This window comes from Leguminivora glycinivorella, chromosome 15, assembly GCF_023078275.1.
Source record: "Leguminivora glycinivorella isolate SPB_JAAS2020 chromosome 15, LegGlyc_1.1, whole genome shotgun sequence".
Taxonomy (NCBI): domain Eukaryota; kingdom Metazoa; phylum Arthropoda; class Insecta; order Lepidoptera; family Tortricidae; genus Leguminivora; species Leguminivora glycinivorella.
The window spans coordinates 10,327,832-10,345,844 of record NC_062985.1 but is presented as its reverse complement, the minus strand read 5'-3'; the positions used below and the strand labels follow the sequence as shown (position 1 = coordinate 10,345,844).

At 36.1% G+C, this 18,013-nt stretch overlaps 1 protein-coding gene across 3 annotated transcripts in view; it reads left to right on the top strand.

Annotated features, from left to right (window-relative positions):
* LOC125234244 (furin-like protease 1) overlaps positions 1–12,431 on the top strand; it is a 529,066-nt gene extending 516,635 nt beyond the window's left edge. For all 3 annotated transcript variants that reach the window (XM_048140451.1, XM_048140452.1, XM_048140450.1), the window contains exons 15-16: positions 4,015–4,114; positions 10,307–12,431. In XM_048140451.1, coding sequence (XP_047996408.1) covers positions 4,015–4,114; positions 10,307–10,956 — 750 coding nt within the window. In that variant the 3' untranslated portion in view covers positions 10,957–12,431. The remainder of the gene's footprint in view (positions 1–4,014; positions 4,115–10,306) is intronic.
* Positions 12,432–18,013: the final 5,582 nt, after the last annotated feature.

The following is an 18,013-nucleotide window of genomic DNA, read 5'->3' as shown; positions in this document are numbered from 1 at the left end:
AAGGCAACCCTTGTCACAAGAAATGTTTGCTCTTTACAATAGGGTGACGTCCTTTATATACAAAATCTTGGTCGAGTGATTCCATTTAAAAACCTTCTTCAAACATTTTTTCAAACTTATTCTTAAACTGTAAAAGTAACAGATAAAAGTTTAATAAGGTTTTTGATTGACATCTGTGATTGCAGTGTCTATTTCACTCTATGGCCACAGAACGAACTACTATAAAACCGACCAATCAGAGCGCTAGCTTCGTTCCGACGCCATGACAGTTTAGAATTTGACGGTTTCGCTTCGTTAGATTATAATCTAACGTAAAAATAATCCGTCAAATTGTGAACTGTACGTTACGGTTCACAATATTTCGTTAGTTCATAATCTCGCTAGTGAAATTATAAACTAACGGTTTTTACAATTTTACGGTGACATATACACACCTTAATGTACAGGCAATAAAGTTCTGTATACATCTTTTTCACAGCTGTGTTATTGACTGTACCGACGACGAGTGCTCAACAATTAGATTTAGAGTTGGTCAAAGGCATCTAGCCTTTCAAATATTGCTTACTATTAAACACAATCTAAAACTCCGTAAATGACAGACAAATTCTAAGAAAAACACCTACTTCATAAAATTATGCTAGTTTAACTGGCGCCACTCTTTGGGTTGATGCTCGATTTAGTTTAGATGACGCTAATAATAACACAAATGTAAAGTATCCTTTATGGTATCGTATGGATCAAATTATCAAAACGGGTTTACTGACGATTCGCCAAAAAACGTTTCCCAAAGTTTCACATCCCAAACTATTATTCCCAAATTATCATTTCCCAAATAAACGTTTGGCAAAACAACTTATCGCAAATTGACATTTAGCAAAACTTTTTTTGGCAAGTATTTGTTTCCCAAAATATTAACTTGGTCAAATTTCATTTTACCAAATATTATTTAGTCAAAGGTATTGTTAGGCAAAATTTCCATTTCCCAATATATTGTAATTAAATGGCGCACTAGAAATTTGTTTGTTGATTTTATACTTTGTGTCCAAGATTTGTGTGAAATAATGTGTATGTCGTACTTTTTCCTCCTGCTGCAAATGTCAAGGATGACATTTTCACTTACATGTCCGGATACATTTTATTAAAAAGAAACCTTATGTTTTCAAAACCATTATGTTCTATTAGTTTTTAATTACTTTAAAAAGCCATTTGCAGTTTGCTCACTGTCAACCTAACACGCTCCTCCTCGCTTCGCTCGTCGTCGCACCTAAACTGACCCTGTCGCACACGAGTTTTCTGTTACAATACTAATAAAATTATTACATTACATTTATGCCTTGTAATATTTATTGTCAAACGTGGTTTTGCATGGTGTAATTTGTAGAAACATTTTTTGACAAAAAAATAGTTGACAAAATAATTTTGTCCAGTAATTAATTTGACAAAAATAAAGTTGAACAAACTTTTCTTGTCCAACTGAAGCCTTGGGAATAAAACTGAAATTATCATTTGACAATTTTAAGTTAAATTTGGCAAAAACATCTTCGGTAAATTAAATTAATCCCGTAGAAATGAAAATGCAAATGCCTAAATATTTTCGAAATTTGCGATGTGAAATTTTGACCAAACATGTTTTTGGGATATAAGTTTTGCCATTAAAAACGTTTGCGAAATAAAGTTTTGTCTAAATAAAATTTGACTAAGTAAAATTGTGCCAAATGATAATTTGACCAAACAAATTCATTGCGAAACATACCTTTGCCAAACAATACTTTGGGAAATGAAACTATTGCGATATGATTATTGGGAAATGAAATTTGACGAAACGTTTTTTGGCGAAACGGCAGGACACCATCAAAACGAGATTAACAGTCAATGCAACTTAACTACATTATTTGACAGAAGTCCTCTATATACGTTATTTTTGTTACCTAGGTGGGTAGGTACTACCGAATAATATATGGGACGGGCACAGCCGTAGATATCCCGCCCACAAATATTGTTATAAATGTGACCACTAAGTAGCGTAAGCTGAAGGCTAAACCACCAGAGGTCGCGTTTAGTAATTGACATAATACATATCTACATATATCAGTATTTTTTAGTCAATCTTAAATAAATAAAATAATAAAATAAATATTATAGGACATTCTTACACAGATTGACTGAGGCCCACGGTAAGCTCAAGAAGGCTTGTGTTGTGGGTACTCAGACAACGATATATATAATATATAAATACTTATATACATAGAAAACATCCATGACTCAGGAACAAATATCTGTGCTCATCACACAAATAAATGCCCTTACCGGGATTCGAACCCGGGACCGCGGCGTAGCAGGCAGGGTCACTACCGACTGCGCCAGACCGGTCGTCAAAGTCTTAAGCTACTTGTCTCAGGATATCGAGCGTACAGATGTAGTCTGAAAAGATTCTCCTTCGTTTTTTTTTTACGGAAACGTAAGTACGAACGTGTCATGCTATTTCAGTCAGTCTCAGTATACAAGACGTACTGACACTGTCAGAACTAGCATGACATATACGAAAGTTTCCGTGAAAATACGAAGGAAAATCTTTACGACCTACATCTGTAACGGCATTCCCACTCCTTAAAAAAAAAAAGGATAGAACTTTTAATTTTATTTTAAACCTGATTGACAGGACACGAGTTTTGGATATTGGATATAACTTCGATGGAAGCAAACTATTTGGGATTTGGTATGGAAATATAACGATTAAATATACTTCGTAATAACGATGTAACAAATATGTTCTAATATTTTAACATAATAATAACTTAGAGTGTTAAAAAAATCAATAATACCAAATTATTTACTACCATCGTTGTTATTATTGTATCCAGTTGTTTAGTAGATCTATGTTAATTGTTTAACTATGCACATACGAAAACACTCACTGTAACTAAAATAGTAAAGAATATTAAGACACAAAGTTTGACTATGTATGAAAGAATTTAGCAACTTTCTAGAAAGGTAAAGGACGTTCGAAAGACATTTATATCAAGACAAAATAAACTTTTTACTTACACAGATTTTCCCTATTGTATCGCCATTATCGTATCAGAAGAAACAATAATTACTCGATTTTTCGGGTTTCTGGGTACTGACATTGACTGAACTAGCATGACAAATACGAACGTTTCCAGAAAAATACGAAGAAAACCCTTTTCACACTACACCTGTACATAAATGTCACGGAGAATAACGTATATCAAACGTGGTCAAACGTCTACCTATTCAAACTTAAAAAAAATTGTATGAGGAAACTGAACAGTGTTAGCAAATGGAATAACCATACTAAATATCATTTTTTTTCCTTTTCATTTTTCAAAAATGAGATATGTGGTATGTACATCATTGAGTAAAGTGTTCTAAAACATTAAAACGCATGGTAAAGGCACAGCACCACGCAGGCAATGCAACCGCCGCACTAATGAATCGCACGCGGGCCGCCTGCGGTCAGACTGCGGTTCCCGAAACGAACGTTTAAAACGTATGGCCTAATGAGCGGTGCGGCAAAATCGTTAATAAAAGGAATATTATGTATTTGGTGAGATTAAATATGCTTTTAAGCATATCACAAAAGAGTACAACAAAAATGGTCGAAATAAGGTTGAATATAGGTATAATATATCAATGAATATAACCTATTACTACATCAATCAAACAATATTTTATTCGTTAAATTAGTGTGTGCGCCCACGGGTGTCAAAGTCGCGCGACGACTTTTTTGTCGCGCACATCCAGTCTATGGCCTAGTAAAAAAGTGCACACTTTCATACTAGCCCATAGATTAGATGTGCGCGACAAAAAAGTCGTCACGCGAATTTGTCGCCCGTGGGCGCACACTCTACATAGCATTTTTCTTTTTTCATCATCTAATTAAATCATTTTAATTAAATATGTATGAATATCGAAAGAACACCTTACACCGTATTCGATCTGCATGCAGGTGTACAAAATACCAATGGTTCACAATAGATTTTGTTTGTACAGATCCGCGAGGAAGCGCCCGCCGGCGCCCGCGCCGACGGCGCTGACGCGCTACGCTCGGGCTGCTCCGCGCGCGCGCCTCCCCCCTCCCACCGCTGCCTAGGTTTGTGTCTCCTACTGTTACTGTTACTGGCCGACGCCTGCCTACTCAGCCCCACGCAGGCAGGCCGACAGCCCAAACCTAGACTAAGAAGCGACTGTGCACTAACTGCTAGCCTAAGTTTAGACTTATCCAGACCGCCTCGAGCCCCTTGCTTAATACAACACCCGGCCCCGGTTATGGTGACTTAGCGTGCTCATGGATCTTGTGATTTTAGTTAAATTTACTAAGTTAATTTAATTATAAGTCGGGGTTTACAGTTACTTGCTTGGTTCAGAATAGGCTAAGGAAGCACTGCCGTAGCGTACGACGATGACAGATCTTGAATGCTCGGATTTAAAGGGATGGTAACACACTCACGGTGACTGCCAGCGTTTTTTGAGCGTTGTATTCTAGTCAGCACTATGGAAAATGGCGTCGCGCGTCGCTGCACTATTGCGCTGACGTTGCGACGAGCGGCAGCTATAGGGTAGGTTAGACGTTGACGCTCGGGAGACGCTGGTATAGGGTGTTGTTGAAATTGTTTAATACTTACAATTTAAATATATTTTTAACAGAGATACAGGTTAACATTGGTCGTTTTCCTCGTCTTGTATTAAAAAGGGACGTAGGTTTAAGTACTTTCAAGAACAAAATGTGCTATCTACTTTTTTTATTTTTGAAAAGTTTTTAACTTCGATTCCATATTAGTTAATCCTTTTTCCGAGTTTTTAAGATCAGTCTCATTTGGCTAGTCAATGGGTTATACATATGCCAAGCGGGTTAGGAAATTAAATAGTTAAAATCAAGGACTGATCCTTTAGACTTAATTAATTCTTGAGTCAAATAAGTAACTGAACCCTCTTGCACGTCCATTTTAGAATAATTGTGAGCTTATACTGTGGCAGTGCTGACGTATTCAGGCTTAAAAAATGTGATACTAGTTTGATTTCATTTTGATACCAATTTCGTTTCAACTTCTACATTCAAATTAGGATCAGATTTTTAAAGCCTGAATATGGCTTTGGATAATAAAAAATGTTGAAATGAATTTTCTAAATGGACTTTGCCTCAAAATCCAGGCTATAGTATGTATTTAAAAATAAGTACAAGCTGTTAAATAATAACTATGGTTTACTTAATGTTTTATTACCGACTTACTTAATTTCCATGAATTATTGTAAATATCATCCTATTGCCAAGGTGATAAATTTACTATAATTAGCTAATTTGTTAATATTATCTATTATCATCGTACTTAAAGCAGCTTTTCCTTATACTAGAAAAATAGCAGGTTTTTACAATGAGTTACCTGTCAACAGTTTATTAGTTTGTTATTCAACTGTAAGTTAGTAATTTACACCCAGTTATTTATTACCTACCTGAAATACGTTTAATATGAGCAAATGCCATTTAAGCAATTAAGTATATTGTTTAAGGCTTACAATAAAAAATAACCTATTTATTTATAGTTGATACTAAACGTATAGCCTTAACCAATATGCTTAGTTTTAGAAAATAATTACTTCAAAGTGTTACATTGGAGTGTATGTTTTGCTGATAATTTCAACCATCATTTTAGTCATGATAATGTTTGTAAAATGGACAATTAAATTATGAATAGAACAGTCACATGTAAAAACAATACTTTAGACTACGAGTTGAGCAGTGTCTTTTCAAGACTATGTCAACAGTATTTATATGTTCTATGTTTTATAGAGAAGAAACACATGTGTAAATGGTGAAATAAACCCGTTAAAAAATACACTGATCAGTTATAGGTAATAAATAAAAGATCATAATATCATCAATTTCTCATTGTCGTCTTGAACTTAGTATTGAACAAGTGCAATTACGTAAAGTAATGTTATAATATACGATTGTACAATACGTCCATATTCGTATCAAGGCATCTAATCATCTATTATGAAACTTTATAGATACGTATTGAATTTATTCATGTGAATTTTCATCAAATTGTTATCTTAAAATGTAATGGCCACATGAATTACACAGAATTAAATGCAAAATGGCCGTCAAAAGTAAAAGATGTGATCATTATTTTGAAAGTATTCTAGAATCTGCCTGATTATGATTATAAAAAAAATACAATGGTCTTAAGCCAGTCAAATAAACATATAACTATAATACTTCACTATACAAATTTTACTGAAAATCAGTTCCGTATTTGTATTATTTTGTTTACTTTCAACTATATTATAGTTTTCTTTATTATTAAGGACATTATGGTTTGCAATTTGAAGTCATAGACAATATTTAAACTCGTTTAAGTACTACATCTAGTGCCAATAAACAAAAAACATGTAAGTCGCTGCAGGTAAAAACATTGAATTATTTAATTAAACGAATAAGGTATGATTTAGTATATAACTTAACTTAAATTCGGGACAAGTAGAGTCCCAATGAACGGTGAAACCAAGTTTCAACGCATTTATATTTATGAACGACATGAGTTTATAAATATCAGTATTGCTCGGGACTCGTGATACAGAAAAATTATAAATTCTGATTTAGAAAAGACGTAAAATATTGTCAAGGAGTGTACTTATACCATAGTTTCGAACACGTACTCTCGGAGTCGGAGCTGTCGAATGTTCGTTGGCTCGACTGTTGCTGGATCGAATATTCGCTGGGTCGAAATACTTGTTTCCGAATTGTGCATAATCAAAAAATCATAATCTAGAATCGTTTGGTACAAGGCCTGAAACCAATAACAAATACAAGGAGGGTGGTTTACTGCCCTTAGTATAGAACTTTCATTCGTTATCTAATATATCGAAGCGTACCGTACGGTCAACCAAATTTAAATCTAGGACACTCTGAAACTCTGTCTTATTCACACCGTGTTCTATTTGCCATAGAACTCACATAGACGTTTACTGTGAAAAGGTTCTGCAGTGGCCTAGGATTGATTGCCTATGATGACATCGCCATCGGTTTATCAAAAGCTATTTCATTCGAATTAGCGATTTACCTACAAAACCTACTTAATTCAAAAGCACCTATAAGTAATGTAATGAATGAGGTGACTGTTGCTTTATTTAAAATTTGATTAGCGTCATTACTAAACAACCGTCACTTGCTAAAGTCTTATTTTGTCAACACATTATGGCATAAAACATTTTATAAGCAACCAGTATAGGTATGTGCCATTGTGGATGTTGTTGGCTAGATATGTTTTTGATCTATGTACTTGCCTTATGCATAAAAAATACAAATTCGTCATATTTTGCATCCTGTCCAACGATCCTTGATATACGGCTGCAGAATGTCATTGTTTCAATATTTATGTGGATTGATTGCAGCCATTGCAGTCGTAGGATTTTTCGGTTCGCCGACATTGTAGTTCCATTAGTCGTTCGACATACATACATATCTGTTACAATAAGTTGATGTTAAATTAAAATGTTTAATAATAATGCCTTTGAACGTAGAGCCAAGCAATGATATTATAGGTGATATTTAGAAATAGTCATGAAACAGTTACACACAGAAGAAAAAAACAAATTCCAAATAAATCTCTACCTACGTGGCGACTTTTTGAAAAATTACAATCGCATGTGGTATAATAAATATTAGTATTACTTTTCGCAAACATCCGAGCAAGATATAATTAAATTTTTGGTTTTATTGCGTTTCCGTGGCAAAGAGATCTTTATATGCTCATTGTGTGATTACCTATTTTGTTTTATTTTTTTTATTGTAAACTGGCCAGTGATTGACCTTAGTCGTGACTGAGTGACGACAAGGCCGAGGTTGTAGCTTACTGGTTCAGTAATAGCCTATTCACTCTTGACTTGAATACACCCCAGATTGTATTCGTCCGGGAATACAGATGAGGGGAGCATGTTCCATTCCGTAGCAGTTCGCATTAGGAAATAAGAGGCAAACCTCTTCGTGCGAATGAAAGGCAGGTCGACAACGTAAGGGTGAAACCGCTCCCCACGCCTGGTTTTTGTATGAAACACCACATATCGCGCCTAAACAACATAGAAAAATTCCTATCATATCAGGTCGTCTTGCCGAAATGACAATCGTTTATTTATTTATTTAGGTAATTACAAAAAAAAATCTCTAATTAATTACACAGTATCGTTAAACCAATAAGGTAACCGCGGCCATTGGCAACTGGGTATGTCGCGCCAATACCGAAAGCGATACAGAGAGCTACGGTACGATTGGCGATTGGCTACTTGGCTAGGTACCCTGAAACAATATAGGATCTAGCCTTGCTAGAGTTAACGGCCGCAAGTAAAGTAATATTGCGTATAATATCATTGCTGTAGATCCAATCAAGTTAACGTAATTGTAATAAAATATAATTGCATATTGTGGTTGTGATCATAGCGGAGATTGCCAATCCATCTAGATGTAATCTAATTTAAGCGTAACCGTAACTGTACAGTACATTGTAAGTATGTGTCAAGTAACAATTTGGAGACTTGTACAAATTTGCTCACATGTAAATTGTAATAGTTGTTATAAAAATGACTGAAAAGATCATCATTTTTCATCGACTGGTAGATAAATTAATGTTTAATGTAATTCTGTAAAAGTAATTCTTGTAAACAAATAGCTTCAGTAAATTAATGACAGCTTACAAACTTAACAGGTACTTCGAGATTCAGTAGTTAACATTAACTGAAAATCTGGTATTCTATAAAGTAGTACCTATTTATTTTCATAGAAGTGTATTTTCCTTTGAAACCGTGATTTTTGACAAAAACATCGCATAATAATAATAAGTAAGAATTATTTTGTAACATACCAGCAATTATGACGGTGTCAGAAGAGAAATGCATTTTTCTGAAGAAAAAGTACTATAATAGAGGTACATACTCGCATAAATATTTTAAAAAACGCGGTTTTACTAAAGGCGTTTTCAGTCATTGGGTATCTGTTACGTTTTTAAACTATATTTTATAAGTATTGGCCATGGTAAAGAGAGTAGGTAAGTTCGAGTAAGTAGCTAGGCGCGAGCATTTAGGGGTATTTTCAAAATTTGGGACCCCCAATTAGCGTAAGTCATCTAACAAAAATTAACTCACTGTCAGTTTTGTGACGATAATTAAACAAAAAAATTCAATAAAAATATTGTTTTTGTGTTAATTACACAAACTTTAAGCGATAATCTACATTAAGAATTTCACTTCAAGAAAAAAGTAAATTTTTAGACAGATTTTATGCTTAAAATTGTCGTCGCAAAACTGACAGCGAGTTAATTTTTGCTAACGAATTACGCTAGTTGGGGGTCCCAAAGTCTGAAAATGCCCTTAGCTCTTCGAGGGTCTCTTTTGTAACACTCCCTGTATCAAATGTAAAACTGTTCATCTACATCGTTAAGTAGCTACCGTACGATGTATTTAAATGTAAATGTTGATGCATAATATGTATATATTGGTCATATGTGAACGAAAATAATAAAAACAATCTTTTATTACAAAACGTAACACAGATTTTCATTTCAGACGAGTCTTGTCTCTGATCGTATTTTAAAGCAGTTAGTCGCATCTAGTTCCGTGTTAATTTAGTTTGAATATAACACAAGTATACTGTAAGATACACTGTTATTATGATTTATTGTACACACTTGTATTGTTTATGTTGCATGTTTTGCTTCGCTTCTACCGCTTGTTGCGACACGCTTTTTAATTCACTGGTAAATGCACGTAACTTACCTACTCGAGTCTCGTAACTACTAACAAACTACTAGTGGTCAAATTAACTGTAACGCTCGATTCCTTTGAAGAGAACATCTCAATGTTGCCATAAATAAAATAAAATGATATAAATGGCACAAAATGTATGTGTATTGAGCCGTGTATTTGTGTCCACTTAATTTATCGCTTGATGTTTATTTTTTTCTCACTGTCCACCCACACAGCTCACTGGAATTCAAAAGATTACCTCTGATTTCATTTAATTTTGTGCACGTCTCCGAGCATGGTCACTATAACAACGTGTTCTGTTTCGATACAATATCATAATCTAATCAAAATTATTTGAGATCAGTGACAAGATTCTATAACCTGTCCTAGTTTCCTCGATCTATCTCCGACTGAAGGATGGCTAGTGCGGAGCATCTGCATCATCATTCGAGCGACATGGCTGCATGGAGGCTGGAGGTGCTGGGTGGTGGAGGACTCTGGTTCTTTGACCTTTGTAATTAAACGGCTCTGTTCTCTCTTCCACTAGAATGCGCGAAGGGTTTGCACTTGTACGAGGGTCGGTGCTTCGCGCGCTGCCCGCCCGGGACTTACGCCAGCGAGCTGCTGCAGGAGCGGAGCTCGCGGCGGCGTAACCTCACTTATCTCGAGGCGCCCCAGCTCAGGAAGAGACAGGGCACTGACGCTCCCACGGCTCTGGAAGCTGCCGATATGCAAGCGCTCGATGCGACCGCCAAGTCTCCCTTAGTCTGCCTGCCGTGTCACTACACCTGCGCGACGTGCTCGGGCCCGCACAATAGCCAATGCCTGTCGTGTTTAGATGACGCGCGTCTTTTCAACATGTCGGATGTCGAGCCGCGACTCTATTGTTACCCCAATACTGTCCTACCGCAAATCGATAATGCGAACTGGCACTACAGACTCAACATAGCACTATCTCTCGCTCTGTTTATTATTTGTTTCATATCGCTTTACTTTTTGACGATCTGTATTATTAAAAAATGCGGTGCATATTGCTGTGGTAGTCACTATTCATCTAACTTGGTTAACTCCAATATTGCTTATAATAAACTCGCCGTGGACGAGACTCAGCAAAATGAAACTGAGATAGAGGATGAAATTCTACAAGCCATAAAATATACCAGTGACAGTGATTCTGAGGATAATTTGAATTTATAGCGTCTAGCGATATTCCGCTCTGAGTATTACGAATTAGTCGAACAACTGAGTTGTAGCGAGTAAAAGTAAGAGCGCTTTCAGACTAACGTGTTGGTTGCGAGTAAAAAGGCAAACTAGCACTACCTTTTTTACTGGCATGTGATTTAATACGTAATCGTGTATTCATCAAATACATTTTTATAAGTATAAGTAAGTACATTAAAGTAAGCGTAAATAAAATGTAAATGAAAAACTGACAAATTCGAGCGTTACACAAGGCAAGTAATAAAAAACGCCTGTGCCTTAAAATCTGCCGTTATTAGAGCATTAACATGAAAATAGGTTAGTCTGAAAACGTACTAAGCGAATAAGAAACAAGTGCAGGGCAAAAATGTGATATTCCCGAAATAAATGTCACAAGCTAAAATAAGTCGACTGTAAAAACGACAAAAAATTAGGACCGTACAAAATGTTAGTGTTAATTATTCTTCCAAAGAGATTTTTAAAACTTCTTTTTTTTATTTGGTTCAAATACTACGAAATTCCACTGAGATTTGCGAATAAAACACGTACGTGACTACACGCAAGGAATGCGAATTTAGATAAGCTGTAGATAGATATTTGATTGTTCCTTTTTCACCTTGTAGGCCCGAGCCAATTATATACCAGGGCGATGCTTAACTCTAAGTGGTAATTTGTTAAATTCTTAAGGAAGTGTGTTGTCTCAATTTACCAACGGAGTGATAGCTGACGTTCACAGAGACCATATTGACAACCACGTATCGCCCGAGTATGGTTTAAAAAGACCGTTGCTCACTCGAGGTCTATCAGGGCACTTTGGAACCTTTCAAGATTACTCACTACTTTGCTAAGATTATCCGACGTTAACGTAAACTTTTATTTCTAAGTAGCTTTAAAATCTATTTTCTGGACCCTGGTAGAGTTACTGGAAACTTATTCCATCTTAGTGTACTTTACGCTAGGAGTTTTAAGTCGCAAAAAAATGGGTAAGTAAAATCAGGGTCTTTTTCTTTTTAATTTTCATTCCTTGGTCTTAAGAGGTGATCACAGTTTTTGTTGGATGCTGCAAATTAATAGTTTTTAGGTGTATTATGTAATAAGGTAAGTAGGTAATTAGACTAAGGACACTTATAGTGAACAAATTTGCACAATACAAATTAAATAAAGTGATTGAATGACAGGACTACACCGTGGGCTTCTATAACACGACGTTTTATTCCAGTATGACTTTCGGCCGTATTCGAACAATAACGTTCAATAAGAAGAACATAGTGTACAAAATGTCACAGAGATAAAAAATACAAAATTTAACCGCCACGTTTTATATTTTTTCCAAGAGCATTTTTTGTGGCCTATCTGTTTTTTTTATATTTGCACAGAAAAGTGTTAATAATATTAACATTTAACATCTAACCACAAACTTAAAATTTTGATAAAACCCCCGACTGCGACATAGTAGACCGATTTTCATGAAACATGGCTAAGAACACTCCCGACTCAGACAGACAAACAGACAGACAGACAGACAGAAACAACAAACTTATAACACCCCGTCGTTTTTGCGTCGGGAGTAAAAACGAGGACTAAATATAAATAAATATAAATAAATATTGGGGACACCTTACACAGATCAACTTAGCCCCAAACTAAGCAAAGCTTGTACTATGGGTGCAAAGCGACGATATACATGCATACTTAAATAGATAAATACATACTTATATACATAGAAAACATCCATGACCCAGGAACAAATATCTGTGCATCACATAAATAAATGCCCTTACCGGGATTCAAACCCAGGACCGCGGCTTGGCAGGCAGTCACCACCGACTGAGCAGGACCGGTCGTCATACTAAGTTGGTATGAAAAGGAGTTTGTCATGTTATTAAGTCCCACGGTGTGGTTATACTAGGAAGTAGGTAATTTGAGATACTGGCTGTGATCCGCTCTTAAACAAATGCGACCAAACGTAGCAATAATTCGTAAAGCATAATATTACTTAAGGTAAATTGCTCAAGTTGCCATTTATGTGTAGCTGTATAGTAAGCGATTGATGTAAATATGTGCTACATATGTAAATAAAGGAGTTCCTATTTTTATGTTTTTTTTTTCTCTGATAGTGAGATGAGCCTATGGTAAGTTATTTAATACAACATGCTATAAATAGGAATGGCATCGATTAGCATCAGAAAAACACCAAATAAAAAAAACATACAAATTGTATGGGAATTTTTTTTTCGGGATTTGTGACTTTTCTACCCTGGATAGGAAAGGATCGATTGGCGCCAAAAAAAAAGTTTGTCATAAATGCCCTTTTTCTCGCACCCTGTATGTTTTTTCTAAAATCTGTAAATGTTATTCTTCATCAATTTGAAATCGAGGGATGGTCTCCTTAGACCATTTTCGCGTAGGACCACGGGATCTCATAGCTGCCCTTACTGACCCGCTATCAAAATACATCCTGTATATACCTCCAAAAACTCAATATTTAAATGAAAATTATATGTATTAATGTTGACCGCAGGCGAACATGATCGAGTGATAAATGATATAACGTCAGGTCGTCCTTTTCGCACTATTTGTAAGTGCTATAGGGACGCACCAATGCTATAAAGTTTATAGTGCGCTACGCCCGGAGTTATTCCGCGAATATACCTGACAAAGAATCACCAATTTGATTCGAAACATGTCGCCAATCGCCAATAGCAATATACCTACGATTTTCAATATTCAAAATGTCTTGAAAGTTGAACTTGTAATAATAAATGACTGTGTGCCTTGAAGTTGGTACCACGGCGGCCCTCCGGTAAGGCGAGCATGATTAAACCGGAGCCCGCTATTATTAGGTGAGGTGCGCGATCGATGAAGCTAATGTATCGGCAGATAAAGGCACAGCGATGCATGGTTCATGGAAGTGACTATACACAGAATAAATAATGGTACTAATGTATAGTAATAGCACATTGTGTATTAAGGGCGGAAAGTGAAGGATTACGAACCAGAGGCTGTTTGAAGCCAGACGCCGAAGACGGAGGGTTTGTAATTAATACCTAAAGTTTATAATCCTTCAGCCGCCCGTGATATACTTACACAATGTTTTTCATCACACTCGCGAAGTAATAACCAAATTTTAAACTAAATGTATTGAAATACCTACGCTGACATTTCGAACATTCGTCCACCATCTTGTAATTTTTGACAGGTGGTGGAAGGCCCCACCCAGGTATTCACTTTACCGCCCCAGGGCGGTGAAATAGCTCATTGCGAGTCAGTACGCAGGCATGTAATAACACCGTTTACGAGCGAGTGTGATGCAAAAACAATTTCGACTAAACCGAAGTTTGACAGTAGTTCAACATAGAATAATAATTGTCATTTAGGTCATGACAACAATGGCCCATAGTTATAACGTAGAGGTGAGATACTTAAGAGTTATGAGTAATATTTAATATGAGTTATCAGTCACTTATAAGCTAAAAAGCGGTTCTGGGCATTTTTAGAATTTGGGTCCCCCCAATTAGCGTAAGTTGTTAACAAAAACTAACTCGCTGTCAGTTTTGTGACGACAATTAAGCATAAAATCTGTCTAAAAATTAACTTTTTTCGCGTTATGAATGTAGATTATCGCTTAAAGTTTATGTAATGAACACAAAAACAATATTTTTATTGAAATTTAATGCTTAACTATCGTCACAAAGCTGACAGCGAGTTAATTTTTGTTAACGACTTACGCTAATTTTAGGTTCCAAATTCTGAAAATACCCACATGGAATAATGACAACAATGGCCCATAATTACAACGTAGAGGTGAGATAAGAATGAAATTAAGATATCAAATATTGAATTACGAGCTCAGAACACAGGTCTGTGATTACGAGTAGGTAATATTTAATACGAGTAATTACGAATCACTTATGAGCTTAAAAGCGGTTCTACCACTTTATGAGCATGAATCTTGAAAAATTATTGAAATTAAATGTCTGTGGTAAGCTCATCTAGTTGCTTTACCTCGTACCACTGCACTCCCGTGCCTGTGTCACCCCAGAAACTCGAGATTTCGCCAAAAAATCCGAATAATTACGTGGGGGAGACGAAATTAAGCTCCAATATACTGTGGAGGCGCGCAGGGGCGGAGCGGCCGGCATACATAAAAACGAACGCGAGGACAATGTTCGACATGCCACATTATTCAATGTTATTGCAAAGAGAATCGAGTATTATAGAGAGTTACTGTCAATTAATGAAGTGCAAGTTGCGGAAACTTTCCAAAAAAATCTTAAATTTCTTGAAAAATTCGCGAAACTTTCACGAAAAATAAAGGGAATTTGAATTTATGAAATGGAAAGTTTCCATCTATACAATTGTCCATACAAAGTATGGAAAGTTTCCGAAGTTTTCCTATGTGAAAATTTCAGAATTTTGGAAACTTTCCGCCGGCACATCAGTACTGTCAATGTAAAATGTGTAATCACAGTGCATAGGCTGCCATCTCTCGACACAAGCTTAGAACTTTTGAACCTCAGTTTTGACAATTTGGCCCATATTCTTAGCTTGATATGTATTAAAATGTCAAATATTAATATTAGCGCCATCTAGTCGAGCGTTCCCCAAAGGTGTAACGCCATCTAGGCCACCGTACCTTTTTCTCTATGGCTTTGAGGTACGTTTTTTCTGAGACTTTATCCGTCTATATGGAGTTACATATGTCTTTGGTTATTGTAAGCTTTGCTTATTGATTGGCTTCATTTAGACTTTGAATTAAATACACGTAATACCGAGAGTCTTGTTTGAGCGTAAGATTGTTCTTGTAAAAGCACAGTCATATAAATAAATAAAACATATATTTTGAGTTCTCATACGATTAAAAAAAATTGTTAAGAATGTTTATCAGAGTTTGTTTGACCGTCTTTCACGGCAAAACGGAGCGACGATTTGACGTGATATTTGTGGGGACAGTTGAAGAGCTGGAGAGTGACATAGGCTACTTTTTAGGGTTCCGTACCTCAAAGAGGAAAAACGGAACCCTTATAGGATCACTCGCGTGTCTGTCTGTCCCTGTGTCACAGCCGATTTCTCCGAAACTACTAGACCGATTTACTTGAAATTTGGCACACGTATGTAAACAAGTGGCCCAAAGACGGACATGTAATATAATTAACTGAAATTAAACGAAATTTAATCATAGGGGCCACTTTTGGGGGGTAAAATTGAAAATTAAAAATCAAAGTTATTAGAACTATATTGTGCTACATATCAAATGAAAGAGCATTTTATAAGCATCTCAAAAATATTTTTTTTATAGTTTTTATTTTGGTAATTTAGAAGTAATTTAAGAAAATAAGCAAAAAATGACCATTCCCCCCCCTTATCTCCGAAACTACTTAGCGTAAAATTTTCAAAAAAATACACGAGATAGCCCTCTACCTGTAGATTACAGGAAAACCTATTAGAAATCTACAGTCAAGCGTAAGTCGGAGTTAAGAGAAAAAAACTCAAATTGAGATTTTTCACTCACTGCCGCTGCAAGTACTTACTAAATGTTTTGAGATTTTGTGAGCGCCATGGACAGGTAGAAAGAAATTCATTTCTGTTTAGAACTTGTTAAAAATTTTAAGCATTTGCCAAAATGACTTAAGTTCCTACTAAAAAAGAGGCGCTTACGACTGTTTAGAACTGCACTGACCATAATATTGCCCTAATAGGTCCAAAAAATGGTGTATATATACGAAAACAAAAAAATTGTGCCACCGACAACCAAAATCTGAAGTCTATTTGCTCTATCTCTTATAGTTTCCAAAATATACGCAAAATCTTTAAAGTACAAATCTAGTCTACACGTTGCCATCACATGTCGTCAGGCGCTCATGACCTTTTTGTATGGAAATGTCGAAATCCGACTCGCACTTTACCGATTTTCATAGAAAGTTGTGTTTTATTATAGTTTTGAAGGAGGTTTCTTGTTTTTAACCACCAACGCAAAAACGACGGAGTGTTATAATAATAATAGGTTTGACGCTTGACATGTCTGTCTGGCATCATAGCTCCCGAACGAATCAATCGATTTTGATTTAGTTTTTAATGTTTAAGGTGAATTCGTCGAGAGTTTTTTTTTGTACCACGTAGGTGGTAAACATGCATACGGTCCGTCTGATGGAAAGCGGTGACTGTTACATATGGACGCCTGCCACTCAAGGAGTGGCACATGTGCGTTGCCGACTCGACTCATTAGAAACTTGTACAAACCTGTACTTAGAAGGGGCCTGGGTGCCGACGACTCAAAGGACCGAAGGAAGGAGGGGGAAGGAAGGAAGGAGTACCGCACCCTCGTTGAGCTCTGGCTGCCTTACTCACCGGCAGGAACACAACAATGAGTAAAGTCTAGTGCTACTTGATTGCGGTCTTTTGTAAAGCGGAGGTATTAGACTCCTGCTCTACCTTAGAGTATATTCAATTTAGTATTAGAGTTATCAGTCAAGAAATTTAAATGCAGCGCCATCTATTATTAGTTTCGACAACTTTTCATGTGACTTTCCATGCCTAAAGGTTCGCACAAGTCTCAAGTCGCGTAAATTACCTACTTAGTAAATTTTGCCGAGAGACGGCGCTAAATACAATAATACTCATTAGAGTACCTATACTTCTAGTCAAAGACATATATAACTCCGTATAGACAGATAAAGTCTAAGAATAAAACGTACTTACCTCAGTACCACACAGAAGAAGGGCTCAGCTAGATGGCGCTAATATTAATATTAACACGCTTTTATTAGGTCGTCGTGTATGTAACTAACTATGTAATGGAATCTACGGAGGCTAATTTAACCATCTTCCAAGGATCGTAGCGTAATGATAATTGGCAGCTGTATGTAGTTCTGATGACAGTACAATAATATGGTACTGTTGAACTGATCTGATGATGGAGCCGGAAGATATGAACTGGAACTACGATGGTATCATAGCTGTTTTTGGGTTTCTTAGAAAAGTCTTGTAATGAACTTTGACTACGATTAGGTTTCAAGGTCTGATGATGGAGCCGGAAGATATGAACTGGAACTAC